This window comes from Brachycentrus maculatus, unplaced genomic scaffold (genome assembly GCF_059751285.1).
Source record: "Brachycentrus maculatus isolate JH-2025_06_01 unplaced genomic scaffold, ASM5975128v1 h1tg000222l, whole genome shotgun sequence".
NCBI lineage: Eukaryota > Metazoa > Arthropoda > Insecta > Trichoptera > Brachycentridae > Brachycentrus > Brachycentrus maculatus.
Window position 1 is genome coordinate 31,513 of NW_028280973.1, and position 22,826 is coordinate 54,338.

General features: G+C 39.5%; 1 protein-coding gene and 1 pseudogene across 2 annotated transcripts in view; both read left to right on the forward strand.

Moving 5' to 3' along the window:
- Nucleotides 1-5,879: 5,879 nt before the first annotated feature.
- On the forward strand, nucleotides 5,880-11,945 carry LOC148306834 (cytochrome P450 6j1-like; annotated as a pseudogene). The gene is made up of 7 exons (XR_015837944.1): nucleotides 5,880-7,370; nucleotides 7,599-7,795; nucleotides 8,508-8,688; nucleotides 9,769-9,892; nucleotides 10,233-10,343; nucleotides 10,766-11,000; nucleotides 11,458-11,945. The product of XR_015837944.1 is annotated as a cytochrome P450 6j1-like (transcript).
- LOC148306835 (uncharacterized) overlaps nucleotides 11,937-22,826 on the forward strand; it is a 37,801-nt gene continuing 26,911 nt past the window's right edge. Inside the window, exons 1-2 of the mRNA XM_088264301.1 lie at nucleotides 11,937-13,139; nucleotides 13,260-13,327. Coding sequence (XP_088120427.1) covers nucleotides 12,050-13,139; nucleotides 13,260-13,327 — 1,158 coding nt within the window. The 5' untranslated portion in view covers nucleotides 11,937-12,049. The remainder of the gene's footprint in view (nucleotides 13,140-13,259; nucleotides 13,328-22,826) is intronic.

Genomic DNA, 22,826 nt, shown 5'->3' on the forward strand with positions numbered 1-22,826 from the left:
CCTTAACGAGCGATATTTCGCATAACGAGTTATAGAGAAAGGACAAGTCTCCTTTTCACGACATTCACTTGTGAGCCGAGACCTTCGCGGCGCGGGAAGAGGAGCCTCACTTCTGTTTGGAAAAAAACTAGAGAGTGTTGTCGGATGTGATTTTGAAACAGTACCTGTGGAGTCTACAGTCAAGGAGATTATGTCATTGCCAATTATTTTGTGACTCGAGGTGGATAACAAGGATATTGAAAAGCTTGTGAAAGAGCACAGCCAAGAGCTGACCACCGAAGAGCTTATGGAGTTGCATCGGGTTCCACGGCCAGAAATTATGGAGGATTTATTAATTTCACAGATTGTTAATGGAGGAGGAGGAAAAAGCGGATCAACAATCTTTTAGCACAACAAGAGAAATGCCGAAAGCATGAGAATCTTTTATGTTTTAATGTATCGTACATTAAGAAGCATCATCCTAATTCCATATTAGGAGGAAGCTATTCGTGCAGCAAATTTATTCAATGATAATGATTTGAAGCGTCGCACAGTGCGTTATTTTGGCAATCTAGGGGTACTTTATTATTACGCTTAAAATATACCGGTTTTAGTAGGTTTTTGGATACTATCACTTATAAAATACATGATTGAGTGAACATTTTGTATTTATCTTATAGTATTTCTAGAAAGATATGATAAAATGGGAATTAAAACAACTTTCATGCTTTATGAAAAGAGGTCACAGTTAAATGTGTTTGTATTTACACTTAAATGTTTTGGCAGATATTAATATTATTTTAATATTTGTTGTAGATGCATATATGCATAAAACGTCATCACCTATGTTTGTAAAAGAAAGGTATATATTCGTATATGAGGCCAGGAATTATTTGAAAATGGAGAATATTCAAGTTATGTTTTATTCAGAATCACTATTATTTAAATATTCTTCTGATTCATTAAACTCATATTTTAAGTTCTGTTTGAATAGATAAACATGATCACATGGCATCGGATACTTTACCGTCTATCATACAAAATTCATCGTAAGCTTTACGTGCATTTTTATTTCATTCACAAGTATTTTTGTTGGAGAAAGTGTCGTAATTTCATCCAAATTTTTTTCTTTCATCAACTTCTGTAGTTATTGTGTTCGCCGTTTCTTTAATAAAAACCAATTAAATGGGGTGCCAATATCTAGTCGACAATGGTGCACGATTTTGCCAAATATATTTTTTGTTGTGTTTAACAGTTCCACTATAAGTATACATATTTGTATTGACATCATAGTAATACTAAACAATTTTTCGTCTGTATGATGGTCTTCTGAAAATTTTGTCGGTACCTATTTTGTCGGCACCATGACAGACCCACTTTAAAATTTTATTTTAAGTAATGTTTTTCGAGTAACAAAGAGTTTCAAGCACTTCTTCTTGAACCTTGGATAATCGCGCCCCAGTATGATCGTTAAGTGACTAAAGCGGAATTTCAGCTGAAATTTCGTTGATGGTGATTGCTGGAGAATTTCACAGATTCTTTCGCTTAGTAAGGTGGATATTGTTTCCTATTTATACCTATCATTTGTTGCCTTATGATATCATACTGATGGGTTTTTAGATTATTTTATAGGTAGTGCTTAATCCGCAGATAATTCGGCTTATTTTTTATTGAAATATTTTTTATTGTAAGGAAAGCAGAAGATAACTCTCTGATGAAGGCGGCAGAATCTCTTTTTCCAGTTTTTCTCAGTTTGATTACTGTGGCCAAGGACAACTCTTGTTGGGTTGTTAATTTAACATGATTTTGTATTTTTCGTTTTTTGACCTTCGATGCATACGATTCAAAAACCTTTCAAGGCCTACAAGGCTTACAAATTAAGCTATCTTCCAAAGTACTTCATAAAACTTGATTAAAAATATTAGAAAACATAAGATTTCCTTGAATAATCTATAAATAATTTGAACTCAAGAATTGTTTTCGAGATATACCCGATTTATTCCACTTTTGCCCAATTTTTTGACAAACACTTCTGATTTTTGTTTTAAAACTAGTCAAAATCTTAAATAACACTGAAAGCATATTAAATTGCTCCAAAATATATGCAATTATGGCTTCAACTCTCACGCGTTTCGAATCTACGACCCATATGTCAAAAATAGCCTGACGAGAAATTTACGTAGTCATTCTGAAATTGAGAAAAAAATGTATGGGTAAGGCAAGTTATGCAAAAAGTTATAATATATGCTAATAAGAATATAAGTTAAGCTTTTATAAAAATACTGTCATAGTACGGTATTTTAGGGTATCGCATACTAAAAGCCTAGTTATAATTGGAATAAACCAATTATAATTTATATTTACGAGCTATAAGTTCAACAAGACTTTGCAGGCTAATGAAATAATATTTACTCAAATAAAAACACGTACAATATACCTTGATAAATTAATATTATAAAAATATAATACAAATATTACACATACATAACACAAATTTATAATATGATGACTCAAGCGACTGATGCGCATTCGTTTAAAACCGCTCACCCCCAACGGCGCGCTGAAGCTCGGGTTTCCGATACGATTTTGTATTTTTCGGAATGATTTAATTTAAAAATAATTTAACAGTTTTGTAAAATGGTTTGTTTTCTATTGGAATAAAATATTTTTTTCAAAATATAAGCCATCGAAAAAAATAATAAAGTTCCGCTAGATTGCCAATATAACGCACCGTGCGTCGGCAAAAACAAATATCATATTTTACATTGATTTCTATGGGAAAAAATGTTTCGCTTAATGAGTGAGGTGCTGGAACGAACTATGCTCGTTATAAGAGGTTCCACTCTATTTATTTACAAACATTATGTACGTACGTTCAAATACCGAAAATCAACGTAATAGTAACCAATGCGAAATTGTTCACTTCCATGTGCACCAAGTTGCACAAAATGCAAAGAAAATGTTGTTTTTTGTAACATCCGGTGTGTGATTTCTGAAAAAAAATATAAACAACGAATAAATAAATTAGGTAAAACAGTTGTTACAACTAAAAAATAAACACTTATTTGAAAGGGAAAAAACGTGGTGAGCGTAAAATGTACTATAACTAAACTGACCATTATTTATGTTTGCCCTCAAAACGGGACATCTACCAATTTTTACGTAATAGTATGTATATAAAAAAACACATATTATTCCATAGTTTTATATATTAATAAAAAAGGAATGTTGATAAAGGAAATAAGAGGAATAAATAATATGAATATGAAAAAAGCATGTTGTTTTATTATTTATAAAGAGTCGGCGGTCTTTAGTCTTTGCACATGACTCACCAGCCACCTGCTGTAGCCATGTATGCACAGAAACCAAGCTAGGATTTGTTCAGCAAAGTTATATGAAATGGCTATACTTCAAAATATCGTCGATTTTTTTGCACTTTATTTTTAAATTGTTACCGTGTGTTGCTCTTTTCTGAAATTTCGACGTCCCGAAACTTTACTTGGGGACAACGGGACAAGCTATCTAAAAACGGGACGTATGGTCAGTTTAACTATAACTAAGATAACGTAATTCATTTTAAAAAGCTTATTGAAAAAAGATCACTTCATAGATGAGCCCACAAAATATACACATATCCAGTAAGGTTACAGAGAACCGCTTATGAACCGAATATATGATTTTTTTAAATGATATTTTTCAATTTGAAATAAAGTCATATCGATGTTCGAAATTTTTAACGTAATAACATGTTTTGCTGAAAACTCTGATTTTGTATTGAAAAATAAGTTTGTCTTCGAAATAAATGTATGGCTTTGAAAAGTTATTGAAATTCATATTTAAAAAAAAAACTATTTTCGAATATATTTAAAAAAAATGACAATACATACCTATACATATGTACAATACATCCTAAAAAATCGACATAAATCGGGGGTCATATACCATAGGAGTCGGCTATGGCAGTCGGTTATTGACGGTTATTGGCGCGTCTGGCATCTGAAAACATATAGCCATACTATACACAAAGACCTCACTTTGCCTCGTAGTACGTTCCAAAATATCGCGACGCAAATTGAAACAACGCAAAGTGAATTGCTATTTTCCTTTGGAAATCATATAAACATCAAAGATAGGTTACCGTATTTTTTATTCAGTCCTTAAATGTTAAAAAGAAGAGTATTTACTTAACAAAATAAAAGTAGAGCTTTATGAATTCATTTAAAAACATACAAAAATACTAGAAATTCAATAAAAAATTAAATATATATCCAAAAAATAAATAAATTATAAAATTATGTATACAGATTCTGAAGACGAGCTTGCGGCCATTGAAATCTCTTTTTTTTTCAAAAAAACTGTCTAAAGTTTGCTGAACAGCTTGTTTTTTTTATGTTGTGGTAAAGTTCCTTGTAACAATTAGTATAATTTGCTACCGCACGAGAATTTTAGCAGTTGTTTCGCTATCAGGATCGGTTTTTGAAAAAATCTCCATTGCTTCGTCAATTAGATTGATTGCTTTAGAAATTTGCTGCGAAGTTAAATTTTGACGCTTACTTATATTTAGCGAGCTGTCTTCTTCGTTAGCGATTTCCAAATCCAGTTGCATCAATTCCTCATTAGACATTTCTTGGTTATGAGAAGCTAACAATTCATATATGTCAATTTCCCCTCGATTCCCCGAAATCCAAACAAATTTTAAAATTACAGAACGGGAAATTACCTTTTAGAAATTTTAAAAATTATTCTCTGAATAATAATAAAAACAACGCAATTCGAAATAACAACGGCGCACAGCGAAAATGAGCCTTAATTCAGTAATGACGCAACTTCGAAAAAACGCAAAGTGAAACGACGCAAAGCGAGGTTTAAGTGTATTATTATTACAATAAAATACCTACACAATGTGTTTTCTAACAAATCGATCGAGTCTATTGATTTTTACGAGAAGAATTGAACGGTAAAATTAATTCAACGGTAAATTTAATTTGTTAGATTTGTAAATGGCTCGTTTAAATGCAAATCTGCTCAGGACCTTGTCCGAAAGGCGTGCAAGATGGATCGGCCATGTGATACGTCAAGAAGGTCTCTTGCATGCCATAATGGAGGGAATGACCGAGGGGACGCCCACGCCGAGACTACCTGGAGGACCTGTGCTGAGACTAGGACGTGCGCTACTCATCATATGCACATTTCAAAAGAGCCGCAAAAGACAGGGAAGAATGGAAGAGAAGAATAGAGGAAATTACTGCAAACCAATCCCAGGATTGAAACCAGAGAAGAAGAAATGCATTTTTGTCCGCTAATTAAAGAAAATATACTGGCATGTGCTCTGGATGCTCGCATACCTTGAAAGTTTGGTGTAAACTAAGTATCGCATTTCTATTACCCGCCAAGTTTATTTTTAAATTATTATATATATGTTAGTTTGGTGATTAAAATTTACCTCGCTTGGGTGAATGCAGCAGAGTGCCGAGCCTTATACAAATTATTACATTACAAATACTTATTACAAGAAATCTAGATCGCAAACACGACTATAATGACATTGTTCGTAAAGCCCAATATAGCTAATCGAATGTTTGTTTACAGTCACTTGGTTCATTCGTAAATATTAAAACAGCCATATGTATACATATACTCGTATACACATTGGCTGTTCAAAATGTCAAATTTTCTAATCACATACGCGCATGTTTTTATTTATCAATACAAATAAAATGTAAATGTTAGTTCGTTCAAAATCTTATATCTTCTAAAGTTGTTCACCGATTGGTTTAAAAATTTGACACAATGTTGCATTAGTGTTTTTACATATTCGTGACGGCTGTTTTTACTTGTGACATGGTAAAACATTTTTTTGAACAGATTTTATTAGTTCGTTGGCAGCGCCATCTAGTGAACGTAACATCTACGTACGGAATACTAAGCATTCACATCTAGTACATGAATAAAAATAGGTATAAATTCAATTACTCACTTTTTACTAAACTGCGATAAGTGACTTTCATCAAAATATAGACTTACGAAGTACATCTGACTTACAGTATTCTGCCATCGAAGGTTTGTTTTTTAAATATTGTATTTTATGAGGAAATTAATATGTAAGGTGTCATTCAGTAATATGGTTTTTATTTTAAACTTTTCTTACGGAATACGGGCACAATGTCTTCCAATTTTCCAAGAACAGGCGGAACAATCGGCGGGTATGTATGACGAGAAACATGAATGTGGAGGAGGCGAAGAATGTTTGCAAAGACATAGTGGTGTGACGTTCTGTACTCTCTGTCTATCCCTGCGAGGGAGCAGTGTGATGATTAGTTAACTAGGAAGTTACGTTGATTTAAAAAAAATACTTAATTTAGTAATGTACTTAAAGAGACAAAAAAATGTTAAATGGTTTTAAATTACTGTTATTAGTTTGTAATAGCTCCTACAATGTAAAACAAGAAAAAATGATGATCTCCATGTACATAATTATAGATCTTTTATAAGACTATGGAAGTCTGTCTGGAACTGCATTATCCGGAGAGGGATTTATCAAAACTTAATAGTTCTCGCGCAAACTGGGTGAGTCATTTCTAAATCATAAAATGAATAAAGTTTTCCCAATGAACTTGTCTCGAGCCCAGACCCAAATGTATGCAGCATTACGTGCTTTTATTCAGTAACGTATTTGAAGATTCTTTTAAGTTCAATTAAATACCATTGTAGAATACCGGACCATCGGTCCTTCCTTATACCTCTCAATTGTCATGCGCAGATTGAGGTCGAAGTTCCTATCAGTATTACTGAAGAGGTCGCGCATTTTAAAGTTATTTCCATCCTCTTGGGAATGATCTATTTTTATATTTTCCAGAAAAGGAGCCATCGAGATGTCTTCCGGAAACGAAGTTGTATTCGGGACTCTGGTCGCAGTTTCGGCCGTGTTGCTACACTTCACAGTGAGGAACTTGAGCTATCGGAAGAAGAGGAATATTCCTTCGCTGACTCCGATACCCGTAGTGGGGAACATCCAGTCGATTTGTCTCTGCGCCAGTCCACAGGTCAGTTCATGGAGAGCCTCCACAATTATTCCCGAAAAATCAACACGCCGATTCTCGGATTTTGGATACTGACCGAACCGTGTCTCCTTGTAAGCGATCCGGAGTCGATCTAAAACATTTTGGTGAAGGACTTCGACCACTTCGAGGATAGAGTCACGGGTAACAAGTCCAAAGGCGACCCGATCGGGACCAGCACCGTGTTTGCTCTGAAGCAGCCCCACTGGAAGAATATGAGGTCCAGGCTGTCGCACTTGTTTTCCAATGGAAAACTAAAACAGATGTCTCGGATGATGACGAAAAATGCGCAAAATATGGTGGACTTTATCGATACGCATAATGAGAACACAGGTAAGCAAAAAAACGAACACGAAGATTCACAATCTCCAGGCCACTGGACTACGAATCGACAACTACACGGACCTACGCATCTCTACCCAGCTCATAACTTTAGGGATTTACGACCCTGAGAGCGACGGAGCGGAGAAGTCACAGCCACACCTATACAGTCTAGTGGTGTGTTGGGCATACGCTGTTTGTGCGACACAGTTATTATAAAACGTGATGAATAATGTACAGCTAAACCCTTGTTAGGTTCTAGGGAAATGGACGCGAAAGACGCATGCGGTCGTTACACGGCAGACAACCTGGTGGGAGCTGCGCTCTGGCTGGACGGGCAGTGCTCGAGGACGAAGGAGACCCGAGAGGAAACGGACGAAGATGTTCCCAAGTTCAACAAGTTGGGAGAAAATATCACGGGCGCTCCTGCCCGACGCGTTTTAGAAATGAGCAAATTTTTTTTGTTCCCAGAAATCAGCCATCGGTTTGGGTAAGTGTGGCGCTTATTTTATCATATACTCTCAGCTTTTTTTTCTGAACCGTTTTAAATGATTTTTATTATTGCTCTTTTGGGAAGACCCCAAAAGAGATAGTCACTGTGGCGGGTAGAAACTGGCTGCAAGCAGCAACCCATCCGAGGAAATGGAAAGATAAGGAAAAGGTCAATATCCAGCAGTGGAGCACAGAGGGCTCATGGAGAAGAAGAAGGTAGTGCCCGATCTGGTTGTAGACTGAGCATAGTCGGTGTTCAATTTTAACTTTAACCGAGTCGAAGTCGATGTTGAAATCACCACTTATAATCATTTTGTCCAGTTCTTTTCCCAGCAATGCTGCACCTTCGATAGTGTAGGCCAATAAGACTTTGTGAATGAGTTCAATAATATCATTTACTCTTGCATTGTTCGATGTAGATGGCCACCATGATAATTATGTGACCATTTTCCAATTGACATTTCACTGCACAAATGTCACCAATTTCTGTACTCAGTGCGCCCAGTACATTGGCTCCATGTACATTTATATATAAATCTTTCAGATATGTACGAGTACGGAAGAGACAAAGATTATTTGCAAAGACAGCTCGGTGTGGCGTTCTGTTCTCTCTACCTACCCCTGCGGGAAAGCGGCTCGATGGTTGGTTGAGTTGAGTTGAATCGGGTTGTTTTCAGGTTCAAATTCTTTGGCGAGCCGGCCACCTCGGCCCTGCGGAGTATGTTCTGGGCGGCGGGGCGCCTGGGTAGGGAGCGGCTCCGCACTGCGGGGGGCGGGGGGGACCTGCTGGACGTGCTGCTGCAGCTCGAGGCTGACAGCACTCAACTGGACGGCCTCAGTAAATATACCGTAATATACATATCTCAACAAAAATGAAAAAGAATACGGTCTAAAAGAATAGTCTAGAAGGATAAGTCTCAATATTTACAAAGCTTACAACCTGTCGTACCCTGTAAATACCAAGACTCCCATATTCTTCTTCATCGATAGATGATAAATATCAATGCTTATACAGTATATCAATGTATAAAAAAATATATTATTTTTTGACATCTTATCAAAGATGAAGACTGGGCATAAAGGAAGTCTGGGCATTTACGGGGCTGACGACCGTCTTAGGCTGGTTTAAGTGATCACTTTACACACGTGTAACATTCACCAATTCTACCCATTATTGACAACCACACTACTCAAATTCTTGGAAGTTCTTTATATATTAACCAATTTAGAAACCTTGTTCTTGAATCACTAGAACTTCACTAGAGACATCTATTGGTGAGATGTAAAGAAGCTTTTTACTAAGCAGAAACTCTTATATTAGTATGTGAGGTCCGAATCCTGGATTACAATCACACACATGAGAAACGCCAGAAAATACCATTTTCATTTTTATTAATTTGACCAGATAATTTATTTACAACATTTTGAGTGTGTCCAAATACTTGTTCACAAAATCTGGATTGTCTCCAATTACAGGAGTTATTTTCATATTGTTTTTTGACATCTTATCAAAGATGAAGAAGAATATGGAAGTCTGGGCATTTACAGGATTTACAGGATTATATATAAATATGTATTCTCTACTCTGTCTTAGTCTTCATTACTGAGGGTAGTGACCCTTGTGGAAGCGATGACTCTTCTCCAGTTAACCCTTGACTGCGCTGAACATAGCGCTCCAACCACCTGAACTCCATTGGTCTATCGTGTGGGGAATCTTCCATATACCAATACCAGAAACAAATACTAAAATCGGTGAAACTAAAAATATTGTTGATGTTCTACAAACGTAATTTGTAGGATCATTTTTCCAAAAGGGTCTTCATACATATGGCAATTTCAGCATACATATAAGAAAAAATCTCAGCACCAAAATATATACATACATATATTTGATGAGGCTTTATTAATTTGTTGGCAGGATATGCCCGGTGATGTGCTAGTAGCCCAGTTTCTAGTTCTATTTGCGGCCGGATTTGAGACCAGCAGCACCTCCGTGTCCCTCCTGGTGACAACTCTCGCCAGTTACCCTGAAATCCAAGTAGGTCGACCCGTCAACATTTCTATAAATGTGTCCTGATGATGATAATGACGTGACAAGTGTTTTTGCCTTGAATTTTCACTCATGAATTACATGAAATAAAAGTAAGATCAAACATAAAGATTTAACACTGTACTCGTGAAAAATTCAAAGAAAACACTATTATAGTGAATGTGGTAAGTTAAGAATCCTACGCAAAATTTAAAGGAAAAAACCCAACTGAAATTTTAAATATTTCACAGTTAACATGTTTCACTATCACTAGCATCCATAATTTTTCAAACTTGTATTGCAATTCCGAAAATAGCGGTTCCACGCATGCTTGTGTATGCACTAATCTTGAGGATTGCCCCTGTTGCCGCTGCGAAAGGAAATAAAGAAAGTGCTGAAGAAAAACAAGGAAGTGACATATGACGCTATATTGGAAATGCCCTCCTTGGGCATGGCTTATAACGGTAAACATTCTTCTTTTTCTAACTCTCAATGGTGCATAGGGCACTGCAACATATCGATGCAGTGTTCATTTGTTTGTAGGCAGACAAAACAGAATGGCACACTACTCTCCAAATATACTTCACCCCTTCCACATTCATGCACCTCCTCATACATACCCGCCGATTATTCTGACTCCTGAACTGATCAAGCCCATGTATTTAAAATACTTGATCGAGACAAGTTTTCCTCTTTCTTTCTCAGCTTCTATTTCCGACTACGTTTGCCTCATCAATTTGTTTCATTGTACTTTCCTCACTCATTGGTTTCACACGCCCAAACAATCTCAATACATCTTTCTTAATTTGATAGATAATACTAATATTAGCCTTGCATTGTGTGGTGGAAAAATACAGTTACTAAATAAAAATGTTTGATTTTGCAGAAATTCTCCGCCTCTATCCCACGCTTCCTTTCATCGACAGACTTTGCACCAAGACCTGCACCGTTCCGGGATCCGGGAGGGTCATCGAGAAGGGAACCAAGCTCTACATCTCTCTGAGCGGCCTGCAGAGTGACCCCCGCTACTGGGACAAGCCGGAGCTCTTCCAGACACAATCTGAGCAAAATCACTCCGTACACCTATCTTCCGTTTGGGGAGGGACCCAAAGTGTGCATCGGTTAGTCCATCTCCCACCGGACTTGCAAGGGAAGGCACATTCCCCACACATGCTGCATACTTATACCTGATGATCAATCAATTTGTCTGTTTGTTGCCTTTTGTATGCCGAGGATGCTGTGCTTCTTGCCGATAGTAGAGAAGACCTGCAGGAGCTGGTGACAAGGGTGTATAGTGTGTGCAAAGGAAGTGGTTTGCCGATGAATATGCAGCAACTCCAAAGTCATGATATTCAAAAGAGATGAATGCAGATCTGCGGGTAAAATAGCAGTAAATGGGGAAATTATGGAACAGGCAGATGGTTTCCTATATCTGGGAAGCATGATTTCTAGAGATGGAAGGGAGAGTGCATAGTACGCTGAAATCAATTATACTCGCAATGTTCAGCTAATAGTGATCAATAGTTAGGAGATCATCTCTAGTTTCCCAATATGACAATTGATAATCGTTCTTTGCAGGCGAACGCATGGGACAAATCTAGTCAAAAGTTGGACTGGCGAGCATACTGAATCGATTCAAGATCGTGCCCAATTGCTGTCGGAAAGCGAATTCAAGTCCAGAGCCGAGGAGTCGTGCTCACTCCGGCTGCTCTTCATCCCCGACCAGACTGGTTGGGAACATGGCTCCGTGGACCTGCTTGCAAATCTCACACATCAAATAACATCCACATTGCAATGTAGCTATGTAGCTGAAGTAGAATATAGAAGTCAGGAAGTCAACATATGGAAGTCAGGAAGTCAACACAGCTGAAGTAGAATATGGAAGTATTTGTGCAGTGCTTATGACCTCGGTTCAGTTCGGTTCGCTTTCGCAAAAATTATTTCTTCTTAGATATTTTTGTATAAGTTATTGTATTTGATCTCGGAATCGAGATCGCCGACTTTTGAATGTCGTCCTCGGATAGTGATGAGAACAGTGGTTTAGCACAAAAGGGTACACAAGTTGGTGTGAGGGACCCCTTCACGCCAAAATCCACACTCTCTCGGTCCCCCGTAGAAAGAGAAAAGGAGATAGAAAAGTTAAAGGAGAGGGAGAGAGAGAAGAGAGAGAATGGAGAGCAAAAGGGACAAGGAAAGACTGAGGGAACTAGAAAAGGAAAAAGAGAGAGAGAGGATTGAAGTAGAAAAGGAAAGGTTAATAGGGTCAAGTGCTGTTGAAAGAATGGAAGGCTTGGACGTAAATAACAAAAGGAGAAGAAATGAGGAAAGTCCCTCTCCAGAGAATGCAAGGAAGGAAGCTAGAAGAGAGAATAAAAGGGGAAAAAACTCGAGTGATACAAATGTCTGTGATGAGGAGGCCACTGGCGTACCCTGCCGGGAGCTGGCAGATGTTAGGGCTGCAATTGCCGAAATAGAAAAAATTGTTTCTGGAGAGAAGTTCAGACTTAACAGCGATCTCAAAGCGGGGATTCACACGGCCAATGCTGACATCCTGCTGGCGGTCGGCCAACTGGCCATTCGCCTGGAAAGGGAAACGGGGGAAAGGAAGCGTTTGGATTCAGAAATTCGACTGTTGTCGACCTTGGGTACATCTCCACGTGTCCCGGCTGCTGGGCACCAAGTTAGTTATGCGGCTGCTCTCAGAACAGGAGCGCGTGTGGAGAAAAAGGTTGAGCCAAAGAGGCCAACTCTTTTGATCTACCCCGCCAATACCGAGGGAACAACCTCGGAGGAGACAAGGAAAGAAATAGAGCAGACCATCAACCCAAACACGGACGGTTTGATCCCAGTGAAAGTCCGTAATGTGAAAAAAGCGGGAATTTCGATACAAACCTCCACCAGGGTAAGGCAGGGGCATATCAAAAAAGCTAGCGAAAGGTTGAGAACACGAGGGCTGAACTTGGTTGAGCCCAAGGGGCATCTACCAAGAATTGTTATCTATAATGCACCCAGGCAGATGACGGAAGATGAGTTATTGGATGAACTAATCGCCTCCAACTTGGAAGGGAAGGTATCCCTTGCTAATGAGGAGATTAGAAAATCCACTAGGCGAGTGGCATTGTTTGGGCTGCGCGATCGCTCTGATGTGAGCTGCATCTACGTAGTTCACCCTAAAGTCAGGACCCCCATAATTCAACAGGACCACGTCCTTTTAGGATGGAGTAGTTGCAGGGCCAGAGACTACGTAGGAGCAACCCGATGTCACAAGTGCCATCTATACGGACACATTTAGAAGCACTGCCCTCAAGAGAGCGAAGTGTGTAGGCACTGCGCCTCCTCGGGACACAATGATTCTACTTGCCCCAATAAAGGGTCCACAGGTAAGTGTGCTACCTGTTATAGATTCAAGAAACCAAGCGACCACTCCACGGGAAGCCGAGAATGCCCGGCATAGCTGCAACGAGCTATAGAATTGCACAGACTTGATCTGGTTCTCATCCAGGAGCAGTATACTGTCTCAGGCAGGACTGTATGCTTGGGTGGGGACATAGTAGTATTAGAATCAGGTATCTGCCCCGGTGCAGGCATAGCAGTAAGAAATCGCTCCCTGGAACCCTTGCTACTGCATCACCTCTCCAATGACTAAAGACTTTGCATGTCCATGAATGTGGGGGGGGCTGAGTTGATTGTCCCTTCTGTTTACTTGAAGTATGATCAGCCGGCAGGCTCGCACATTCACGGACTGCAATCAATACTTAGTACTAACCGACGCGCCAATTTTATTATTGGAGGAGATTTTAACGCCAGGTCTTCACTCAGGTTTGACGATGGAGTTTACGGTCGGACCCCGAGGCAGGACGCGGTGGAGGAATTTGTGACGGGGTGTGTTTTGGTGTTGCTCAATACGGAAGGACAGCTGAAAACGTTTTCAGGTCCTTGCGGGGAGAGCAATATCGACCTCACCCTCGTTTCGGGTGACCTTACCGCGCTTGTGTCGAATTGGCATGTCCATGATCAAGAAATCGCGAGCGATCACCGGTTGATCACATTTGACCTTACCTTGAGGTTGTGCTTGAGCACAACCACCACAACTAGACCGGACCTCTGGAGCTTCAAGACTAGATTCGCAAATTGGGATCATTTTGGTGCAGAGCTCTCGGACGTGCTTACAGATTTTGAGGTAAGATTGACCAGAGGTAATCCCCAAATTGGAGATCACTTCAATTGTTACGTTGTTAGCGCGGCTGCTTCAAGCTTAGGAAGATCAAGACCGAGAAGCCGATGCAATACGCCATGGTGGACGCCGGAGCTGACCGCACTTAAAGGTGCCTCTAAGCGTGCTTTTCGCAAGGTGGGGGCCTCTTTGCGGGATGATGCCGACCAAACGGTCATTGATAGACTCAAATATGATGAAAGGAGTGCCAGGCGTATCTACAAGACTGCCATCCGCAGGACAAAAACTACGAGTTGGAGGTAGTGGATCACCGAGGTGGGTAATGCTGACCCTTGGGCTTTAAATGCGATCCTGAAAAAAGATGGGGGTGGTTCAGACCGCTACCTCAATAATGTAGTATCATGCGAATCAGCAACAAACTCAGTGAAATCCACTTTGAATGCTCTGCTTGACCGACTTATTCCTCAGGACGACCATCGAACTGACTCAATTCATCATAAACAAATTAGGCTGATTGCACGGGTAGATCCTTCAATCAGAGAACTGTCAGTTAGTAGTATGACCGACCGAGAATTGGAACTAATTATTGAGTCGCTGGGCCCCAGGAAGGCGCACGGGATTGACAGGATAAACGGACCAATAGTCAAAAATACCTGGATATTTGCTAGAGATGAGACAAAAGTTCTCATGAGATCTTGCTTAGAAAAAGGCATCTTTCCTGATGCCTGGAAGGAGGGTCTCCTCAGAAAAGGGAACGGCAAGAGTCCGTCCGATCCTGCAGCGTATCGACCGATTACTCTCCTCCCAGCTTTTGGCAAAATCGTAGAAAAACTGTTCAGAAACAGGATGGACCACTTGGACTGCCTTTCACCACCGTGTGAGACAATTTGGCTTCACCAATGCTCGTTCCACGGAGGACGCCATACTGTTTGCGAGTAGCTAGGGCCGAGAGAGTCCGGAAAAAAACGCATGTGGGATTTTCCTGGACATTTCGGGTGCTTTTGACAATGCCTGGTGGCACATGATATTAGCAAAGCTAAAAAACAGAGGCTGTCCAAAAGAGCTCTTCATAATAATAAAGAGCTACCTAGATAACAGAACCATCTCGGTGATCCATGGCAACACAACCGTCAAAAGGGCAACAAGCATGGGTTGTCCTCAGGGTTCGGTGTTGGGTCCATCTCTTTGGAATGTACTCTTTGACGACCTATTGCGACTTCCTTTTCCAAAGGGATGCACGGTGGTGGCTTATGCTGATGATGCCCTCCTCTTAGTTTCTGGAGATAGTAGAAGAATATTAGAAGAGAGAGGACACACTGCGATAACCCTTATAACCTAATGGGGCATGAGGAACCGGCTGACCGCACAAGATGATGGGTTTAATGTTAAAAAGGGGACTTGACAGAGGAAGAAACCCTGTGGTGAAAATGGGTGGAAAGAGCATACGCTTTTACGAGACGGTCAAGTACCTTGGGGTAACGCTTGACAGTACCGGACCCTTCTTGGCGCATGCCAAGGGGATATCCAAAAAAGCCAATCTATTATTTATGAAGGTAAGACGCCTGAGTAAGGCAAATTGGGGACTTGCGGGCAAAGCTGTTAAGCAGATTTACAGGGGAGTTTACGTGGCTCAGCTCACGTATGCTGCGAAAGTCTGGCACCATCGTGCCGGCTCCGGGAATGTCCAGAGGACACTCCTTAGTGGGCAGAGACTTCCTCTGCTAGCAGTCACTGGGGCGTACAGGACCGTCTCGACTGCTGCCCTAACCGTGATCGCCGGGGAATTTCCCGCAGATTTAGAGGTTTTGGAGTCGGTTGCGGTGAAAAAACTAAAAATAGGTTCGGTAGTAGAATATTTTGGACTAACACTTCGACTGTATAGGGGTGACCGAATCAGCTCGCTGATAGCGGCCATTAAACGTAGGACAGTCGAGGAATGACAGCATCGTTGGGATGTGGCCACGACTGGACGCTGGACTTTCTTCCCCGACATTAGCAAGAGACTGGAACTGAAATCTCTCTTCATGAACCACTATGTGGTCCAACTAGTGTCCGGACATGGAGAGTTTAGGGGAAAGTTCCACGAGCTAGCCTTAACGGAGAATCCAGGCTGTGTATGTGGGGCTCCATCTCAGACGGCGGATCACATCCTGTGGAGATGCCCCGTCCTAGACTCGGAAAAGTAACTTATGCTGGATGGCCTGACGGATGTTAGCCGGCCGACATGGAATTCGGACTTTTTTGCGAATATGAACAATCATATTAAATTGTCACTTTTTGCAGGTGCTTGGGTGGAAAAGTGGAACACCCTAAGGGGAATCTAAGGCGTAACATCCAATCACTTCTCTTAGCGATCTCAAGAAGCAAGTGTGGGATTTTCCATAGCTGCTTGCTGAACTGAACTCACGTCTTGTGTTTGTTTCTTTCCATTAAAGGAATTGGTGAAGGTATTTAACCTTACTAACTTGTAGAGCTGGATCCGGCACCGCTCCGCGTCTGGCGGCGCGTCGTTCCTCGACTCTCGGCGGTGGAATTGATAAAGCGGACGTTGTATTTGTCACTTCTAAATGATGATGTTTGATCAAAAGTGCTGCATCGTAAGGGTGTTATCTTTGTGTAAAGTACTGCGTTGTGTTATTGTTGTCTTTCAGTGTCATGGTTAGAACTTTGTGCCAGGTTGTGAGATATGGTTGTTCTTTATTATCTTTTTGTTTTATGTCCATTGTTTGTTAGGATTGTGATAGGCGTGTATCAAGAAAAATATATGTGTATGTGTGTATATACGTATATATATATGTGTAGTTACTTGTGAAAGGGATCCGAAATAGTGTCAATGGATAATGGTTGAGTGGAAATGCGATGACTGACTATTCTCTGTAAATGTCTTTGCACTCTTCCGTGTCTGCTGTGCTGGTCGGGGTTGTGGGCATCTGTATACCGGCCAACGTCGAGTCGGAATTGGATCTAGCTGACTAATTGAACTAAACACTAATCCCTTTCACTACCTACACTGGGGAACTTCTAGAAAATTTGGTGATGGACTTACAATCTTGTATTTATTTAGATTGGCAGTGACAGGTATATTGAAAGCTTTTAAATGTAAATTCACAGTAAAATCAGGATACAATTTTATATTGTTTCACATTTTCAATAAATTTTGCAACCTAGTTAAAAAAAAAAATTGCTTAGCAAGAGCAGATCTGTCAGGAAGCCTAGATGCTTCTGTATCAGATCTGGGCATGCGGTGGGACAGCTTTCAAAAAAAGTGCTTACGACCTCTGTCAAAGGCTGGTTTAAGTGGTCACTTTATACACTACTAACATTGACCATTTACTATTAATTTGAATAAAATAACCAGTCGAATTATGACTTTAACAACAAAATTTTAATAATATTTTCAGGCCTCTCTTTGTATATCAAATAATTCAGGCAGAATCTTACATGCATTTCATGAAGGTCTCTGCTAAATAAATAGCTTACTCAACTCAACCATAGATGATGCCGAAAACTCATATGTAAAAGGAGTCAATCAAGGATATATGTACAACTTCCGAAATTTGAGTAGTGAATTTTAACAACCACACTTTTCGAGTTGAGTTGTGAAAGTCTCCAAAATCGGTATTTTGTTTCTTGTTCGCCATCTTTGAGCGCGTCCTTACAATTTAGACTCGTTTAATTGTTCATTTGAATTCATTTTTATTCATAAAACAACCGACAATTTTTTTTTTGGGTTGTAATGTAGTATGGGTCCTCCACGGAGGACTCGAAAAGATCCTTCTGATAAATCCGTGCAGGGAGGTCCACTGCGCAAAAATCAGGCCGAAAGTTAAATTAAAAGGGGTGGACGCGAGCCTCCCAAAACAACAAAACATCGAGGTCCTATACAAGCAAAATGAACTTGACAGCTCCTCACAACAAACGACAGATAGCGAGGCAGCTGTACTCTTCAAGCTACCATTTAAGAAAGACAGCAACCGTAAGTGCGCTGTCCTTGCGATTCAACCGGAAATATGGACCCGTCTCTTAGAGACGGGCAGAATTAATATTCGGCTACGCCAAAATTGGGGTAGCTGAATATATCTCAATAATAGCTTGCCAAAAGTGCATGAGCTACGGACACTCCGTGGCTCACTGCAAAAATAAAGTGTGCTGAAGTGTGTGGGAACACCGCGCAGTCCAGTGCATAAATAAGAGCAGCACAACCAAATGCAATAATTGCATCCTGGTGATCAAACACTATCAAGCAAACACACCTACAAACCACAAGCCTTGGCATCAGAGTGCCCGGCGCACCAGAGGCAAATAAACAGGTACAAGAATATGATCGACTATGGCCAGTAAACCATTTAATATCATTAAAGTTGCACAGGCCAATCTACAGAGATGTGAATCTGCTACCATTTCGTTTTTCAAAGAAGCGGTTGAACGACATTTTGATATTGCCTTAGTACAAGAACCATATGTTGGAAGCACGGGAAAAATTAACAAAACTACTTACGGAGGAAAAATTTTCCAAAAACGCAGACTAAATTCCCCGGTCAAGGCAGCCGTTATAATAATCGACCAGGAGTTTTCCAAAAACTGCATACTACTGGATAAATACAGCAATAATGCCAATATCTCCATTGAAGCAACGGTGGAATCGCAACCACTGATAATTGGCTTTCACCGAGTGAAGACATCGACTCTTGCCTAGGTAAATTTAACACCCTCACAAATGAAAAACGCCAAAGTAGAATCATAATCGGTGCAGATGCGAACTCTCAGAGCATCTGGTGGGGGAGTGACAGAACAGACAAAAGAGGCGATAAAGTTACTGATATCATTTCTCAAAAGCAATTTCACACACTCAATACGGGTAATATTCCCACCTTCGAAACCACAAGAGGCAGCGATCTATTACAAAGCGTCATAGACATCACTATCTGCACTTCCAACATGATCGGCATAGTCCATAGATGGAGGGTTGATCGAGATATTGCAGCACTATCAGATCACATTTAGCCTAAATTTTGAAACACACTCAAACAATAAAAATAATGTAGATACTACCTTTTTATACAAAACCAGCAAAGCAAACTGGGAAAAATTCAGCACAACTTTTACAAAATTTTAAAAAGAAAAGGGTCTATTCTCACACGATATTGACTCAAATAACAAACAGAGTGTCTTAAACAGACAAGTAGGTGAATATATAGACGCAATCTCTGAAACTTGTCGAGCATCGATCCCCACAATTAAAACTGCGCCTCTTAAAAAATGCCCATGGTGGACAACGGAATTAACCGAATTGAAAAAAGATGTCGTCAAAGCCAAATGTAAACTAGTAAACTCAGCCACCAGTCGAAGAATCGATGTAAGATTGTTAAAGTAGTCGGTAACCGAACTACTTTAACACTTCTTTCCCGACAACACCATGTCTCACGAAACAGCCGAGCAACTTTTGACTAGGCAAAACGAGGAAGCAGCGCTTCTAGAATATAATGACGTACTATTCACGGAACTAGAAATAAGAAAACACTTTAAGAATTAGATTCCACAAAAGCACCGGGACGTGATCATTTCACTGCAGACATATGCCAGATGGCGTTCAAATGCCAACCCGACATCCTAATCAGCATATTCAATGCATGTTTAAGAAGAGGCTGTTTTCCACCACTGTGGAAAATTGTAAAAATAAAGGTCATTCCAAAACCAGGTAAAGAAGACTATGGGAACGTCACTTCCTATAGACCGATAGGATTACTACCCGTCTTGGGGAAAGTCCTTGAAAAACATTTAATTAAAAGAATTTCATGGCAATTCAATAAATTTCTAAAATTGAGTCTTCTCCAATACGGTTTCACTCGACAAAAGAGTATAGAGGACACCATGATTGATGCAGTAACTTGCATCAAGAATGCAACAAAAGAAGGAAACCACGTGTGCGTGATATCTCTCGACATTAAGGGGGCGTTTGACAACGCCTGGTGGCCTCACATCCTCCAGCAACTAGCGAGACTAGATTGCTCTTTAAACAAATATAACGTGTTCAAGGACTATCTCTCAGACAGGATTGTAGAAATAAAATACGTAGGAGCCAGCTCAAAGAAAAGCTCCAGCAAAGGCTGTATACAGGGATCTGCTTGCGGCCCGGTGCTTTGGAATATCTTCCTAGACGAACTTTTACAAAAGGTACATACATCATTGTAATGTTCATTTACAATGATGTATGTACTATTAGTTATAAAACACAAAGACATAAGCGTCTTGGAGACCATAACAAACGAAACACTCTCCTCAGTCACCGAGTGGGGAGATAAAGTCAAATTGGTATTTTCAGAGGAAAAAACTAATGCACTCTTCATAACTAAATGCGGTAAGGCGCTGGCACCTTGCCTCTTTATGAAGGAAAAGAGACTCCAATTCGTAAAAGATTGCAAAATCCTCGGAGTAGTGCTTGACGACAACCTCAATTGGAGTAAGCACGTAGATTCAGTCACGAAAAAAGCAGCTAGTATAGCTAATAAATTAACGTTCATGGCAAAACCAACGTGGGGACTCAAACCTGAAATACTGCGCACAATATAAATAGGGGTAGTGGAGCCAATCATTACTTACGCCGCGGCGGTGTGGTCGGAAGCGGCAAAAACGAAAAACGTACAGGCCAAACTAAATAGAGTTCAAAGATCAATGGGAATAAGAATTTGCAAAGCGTACCACACTGTTTCTCTTACATCAGTACAAGCAATCGCAGGACTGATCCCACTGGACCTAAAGGTAAAAAAGCTGAGAGAAATCTATCATACAAAAAAGAATCACCATTACTGATAGACCAGAAGACCAAAAATACCAGGGGAAAATTGCCTACACGGAACTGCCCCATCCGAGTGAACAAATCGGAGAGATCACCAGCTACCCAGACTCGTATGGCAGACTTGAAATTACAATTGAAGAAATCGACATATACACGGGCATATATGGCAGTAAAGCTGAAGGAAAAGTGGGAGCAGCTTTTGCCGTATTTAATAATTGCGGAGAAGTAAAAAGCTTCCAACGGCTGGCGGCTCGGTATTCCAAGCCGAACTCTTCACCATTATGAGAGCTTTGTACTGGGTCTCTAGCAAGACGAACAACTGGAAGATTGTCAACCCGTTGTCCGACTCTAGAAGTTCATGTAATTCCCCAGCTTTTAAATTAGCGTCATTTATTACAAATACATCAAATAATTTAAATATTTTCCAAACTAAGTACACAATTAAAAACTTATTAGAACTAATAGACACACTTAAAAACCTGGTACTCCCCAAAAATGTAAAATTAGTGTCGTTCGATGTCGTCAACCTATTTACCAACGTAAATAGAACATTCAAAAGTAATTTTAAAAGATATTCTGAATACTTCAGAATTACCTGAAGACATTTCTAATGATTTAAATCGTCTTTTCAATATTTGTTTAAACCAAAATTACTTTCAATGTAATAATAAAGTTTATAATCAAACTTTATTATTAAATTTAAAGTAATTTTGGTTTAAACAAATATTAAGATCAGGCTTAGCAATGGGTTCTCCAATAAGCCCATTAGTTGCGGATATATTTTTAGATAGCATTGAAAACATTATATTTAAATCTAATAATCAATTAATTAAAAACATATTTTTATGGTAAAGATATGTAGACGATATCTTTTGCATTTGGACAGGAACAGAACGACAACTAACTTCATTTTAAAAATTTATTAACTCCTTTAACAATAATATTAAATTTACTCTTGAAACTGAAAAAGACCATAAACTAAATTTCTTAGACTAAACTTTAACAGTACTAAATAACACTATAGACTTTAATATTTTTCGTAAGCCAACTTATACAGACACGGTAATTAATAATATTTCTATATTCTCAATATTATTAATATTTAAAGCATTTACTTTGTGGTTAGTCATTTTTACTTATTTATTTTTTTACAAAAATGTTAATAAAATTAGTATATAACTACTCACCGAGATTTTTACGTCTACCGGTTTCGAGACGTACCCGTCTCTTCGTCAGGACAATCACTAACACAGCATGCAAACAATACTACCCTTCACCACCATAGCACCATTTACACACTCAAAACTACACAAAATGTCACAAAACACATGCGGTTTTTGGTCGACCCGAAGACCAACATGCACTATAGTTTTCAATACAGACATGCGTTACGAGCCGAGGTTAAACGCGTACATTTACGAGGTTTACAACGATTAAACGTACATGTTAAGGTTAAACGTACATGTACGAGGTTTTCAACGAGCAATGTACGTTTAACCTCGGCTCGTAACGCATGTCTGTATTGAAAACTATAGTGCATGTTGGTCTTCGGGTCGACCAAAAACCGCATGTGTTTTGTGACATTTTGTGTAGTTTTGAGTGTGTAAATGGTGCTATGGTGGTGAAGGGTAGTATTGTTTGCATGCTGTGTTAGTGATTGTCCTGACGAAGAGACGGGTACGTCTCGAAACCGGTAGACGTAAAAATCTCGGTGAGTGGTTATATACTAATTTTATTAACATTTTTGTAAAAAAATAAATAAGTAATAATATTTCTAATCATCCAATTTCCCACAAACATTCCGCTTTCCACTCGATGATACATCGCTTAGTGAATGTCCCGTTATCCAAATCTAACTTTGACACCGAGCTTAATACGATTAAACTAATTGCGTCAAATAATAGTTATAATGTAGAATTAATTAATTCTCTTTTAATTAAAAAAAATTAAACAAAGAACCTTAAAACAGTTTTTATG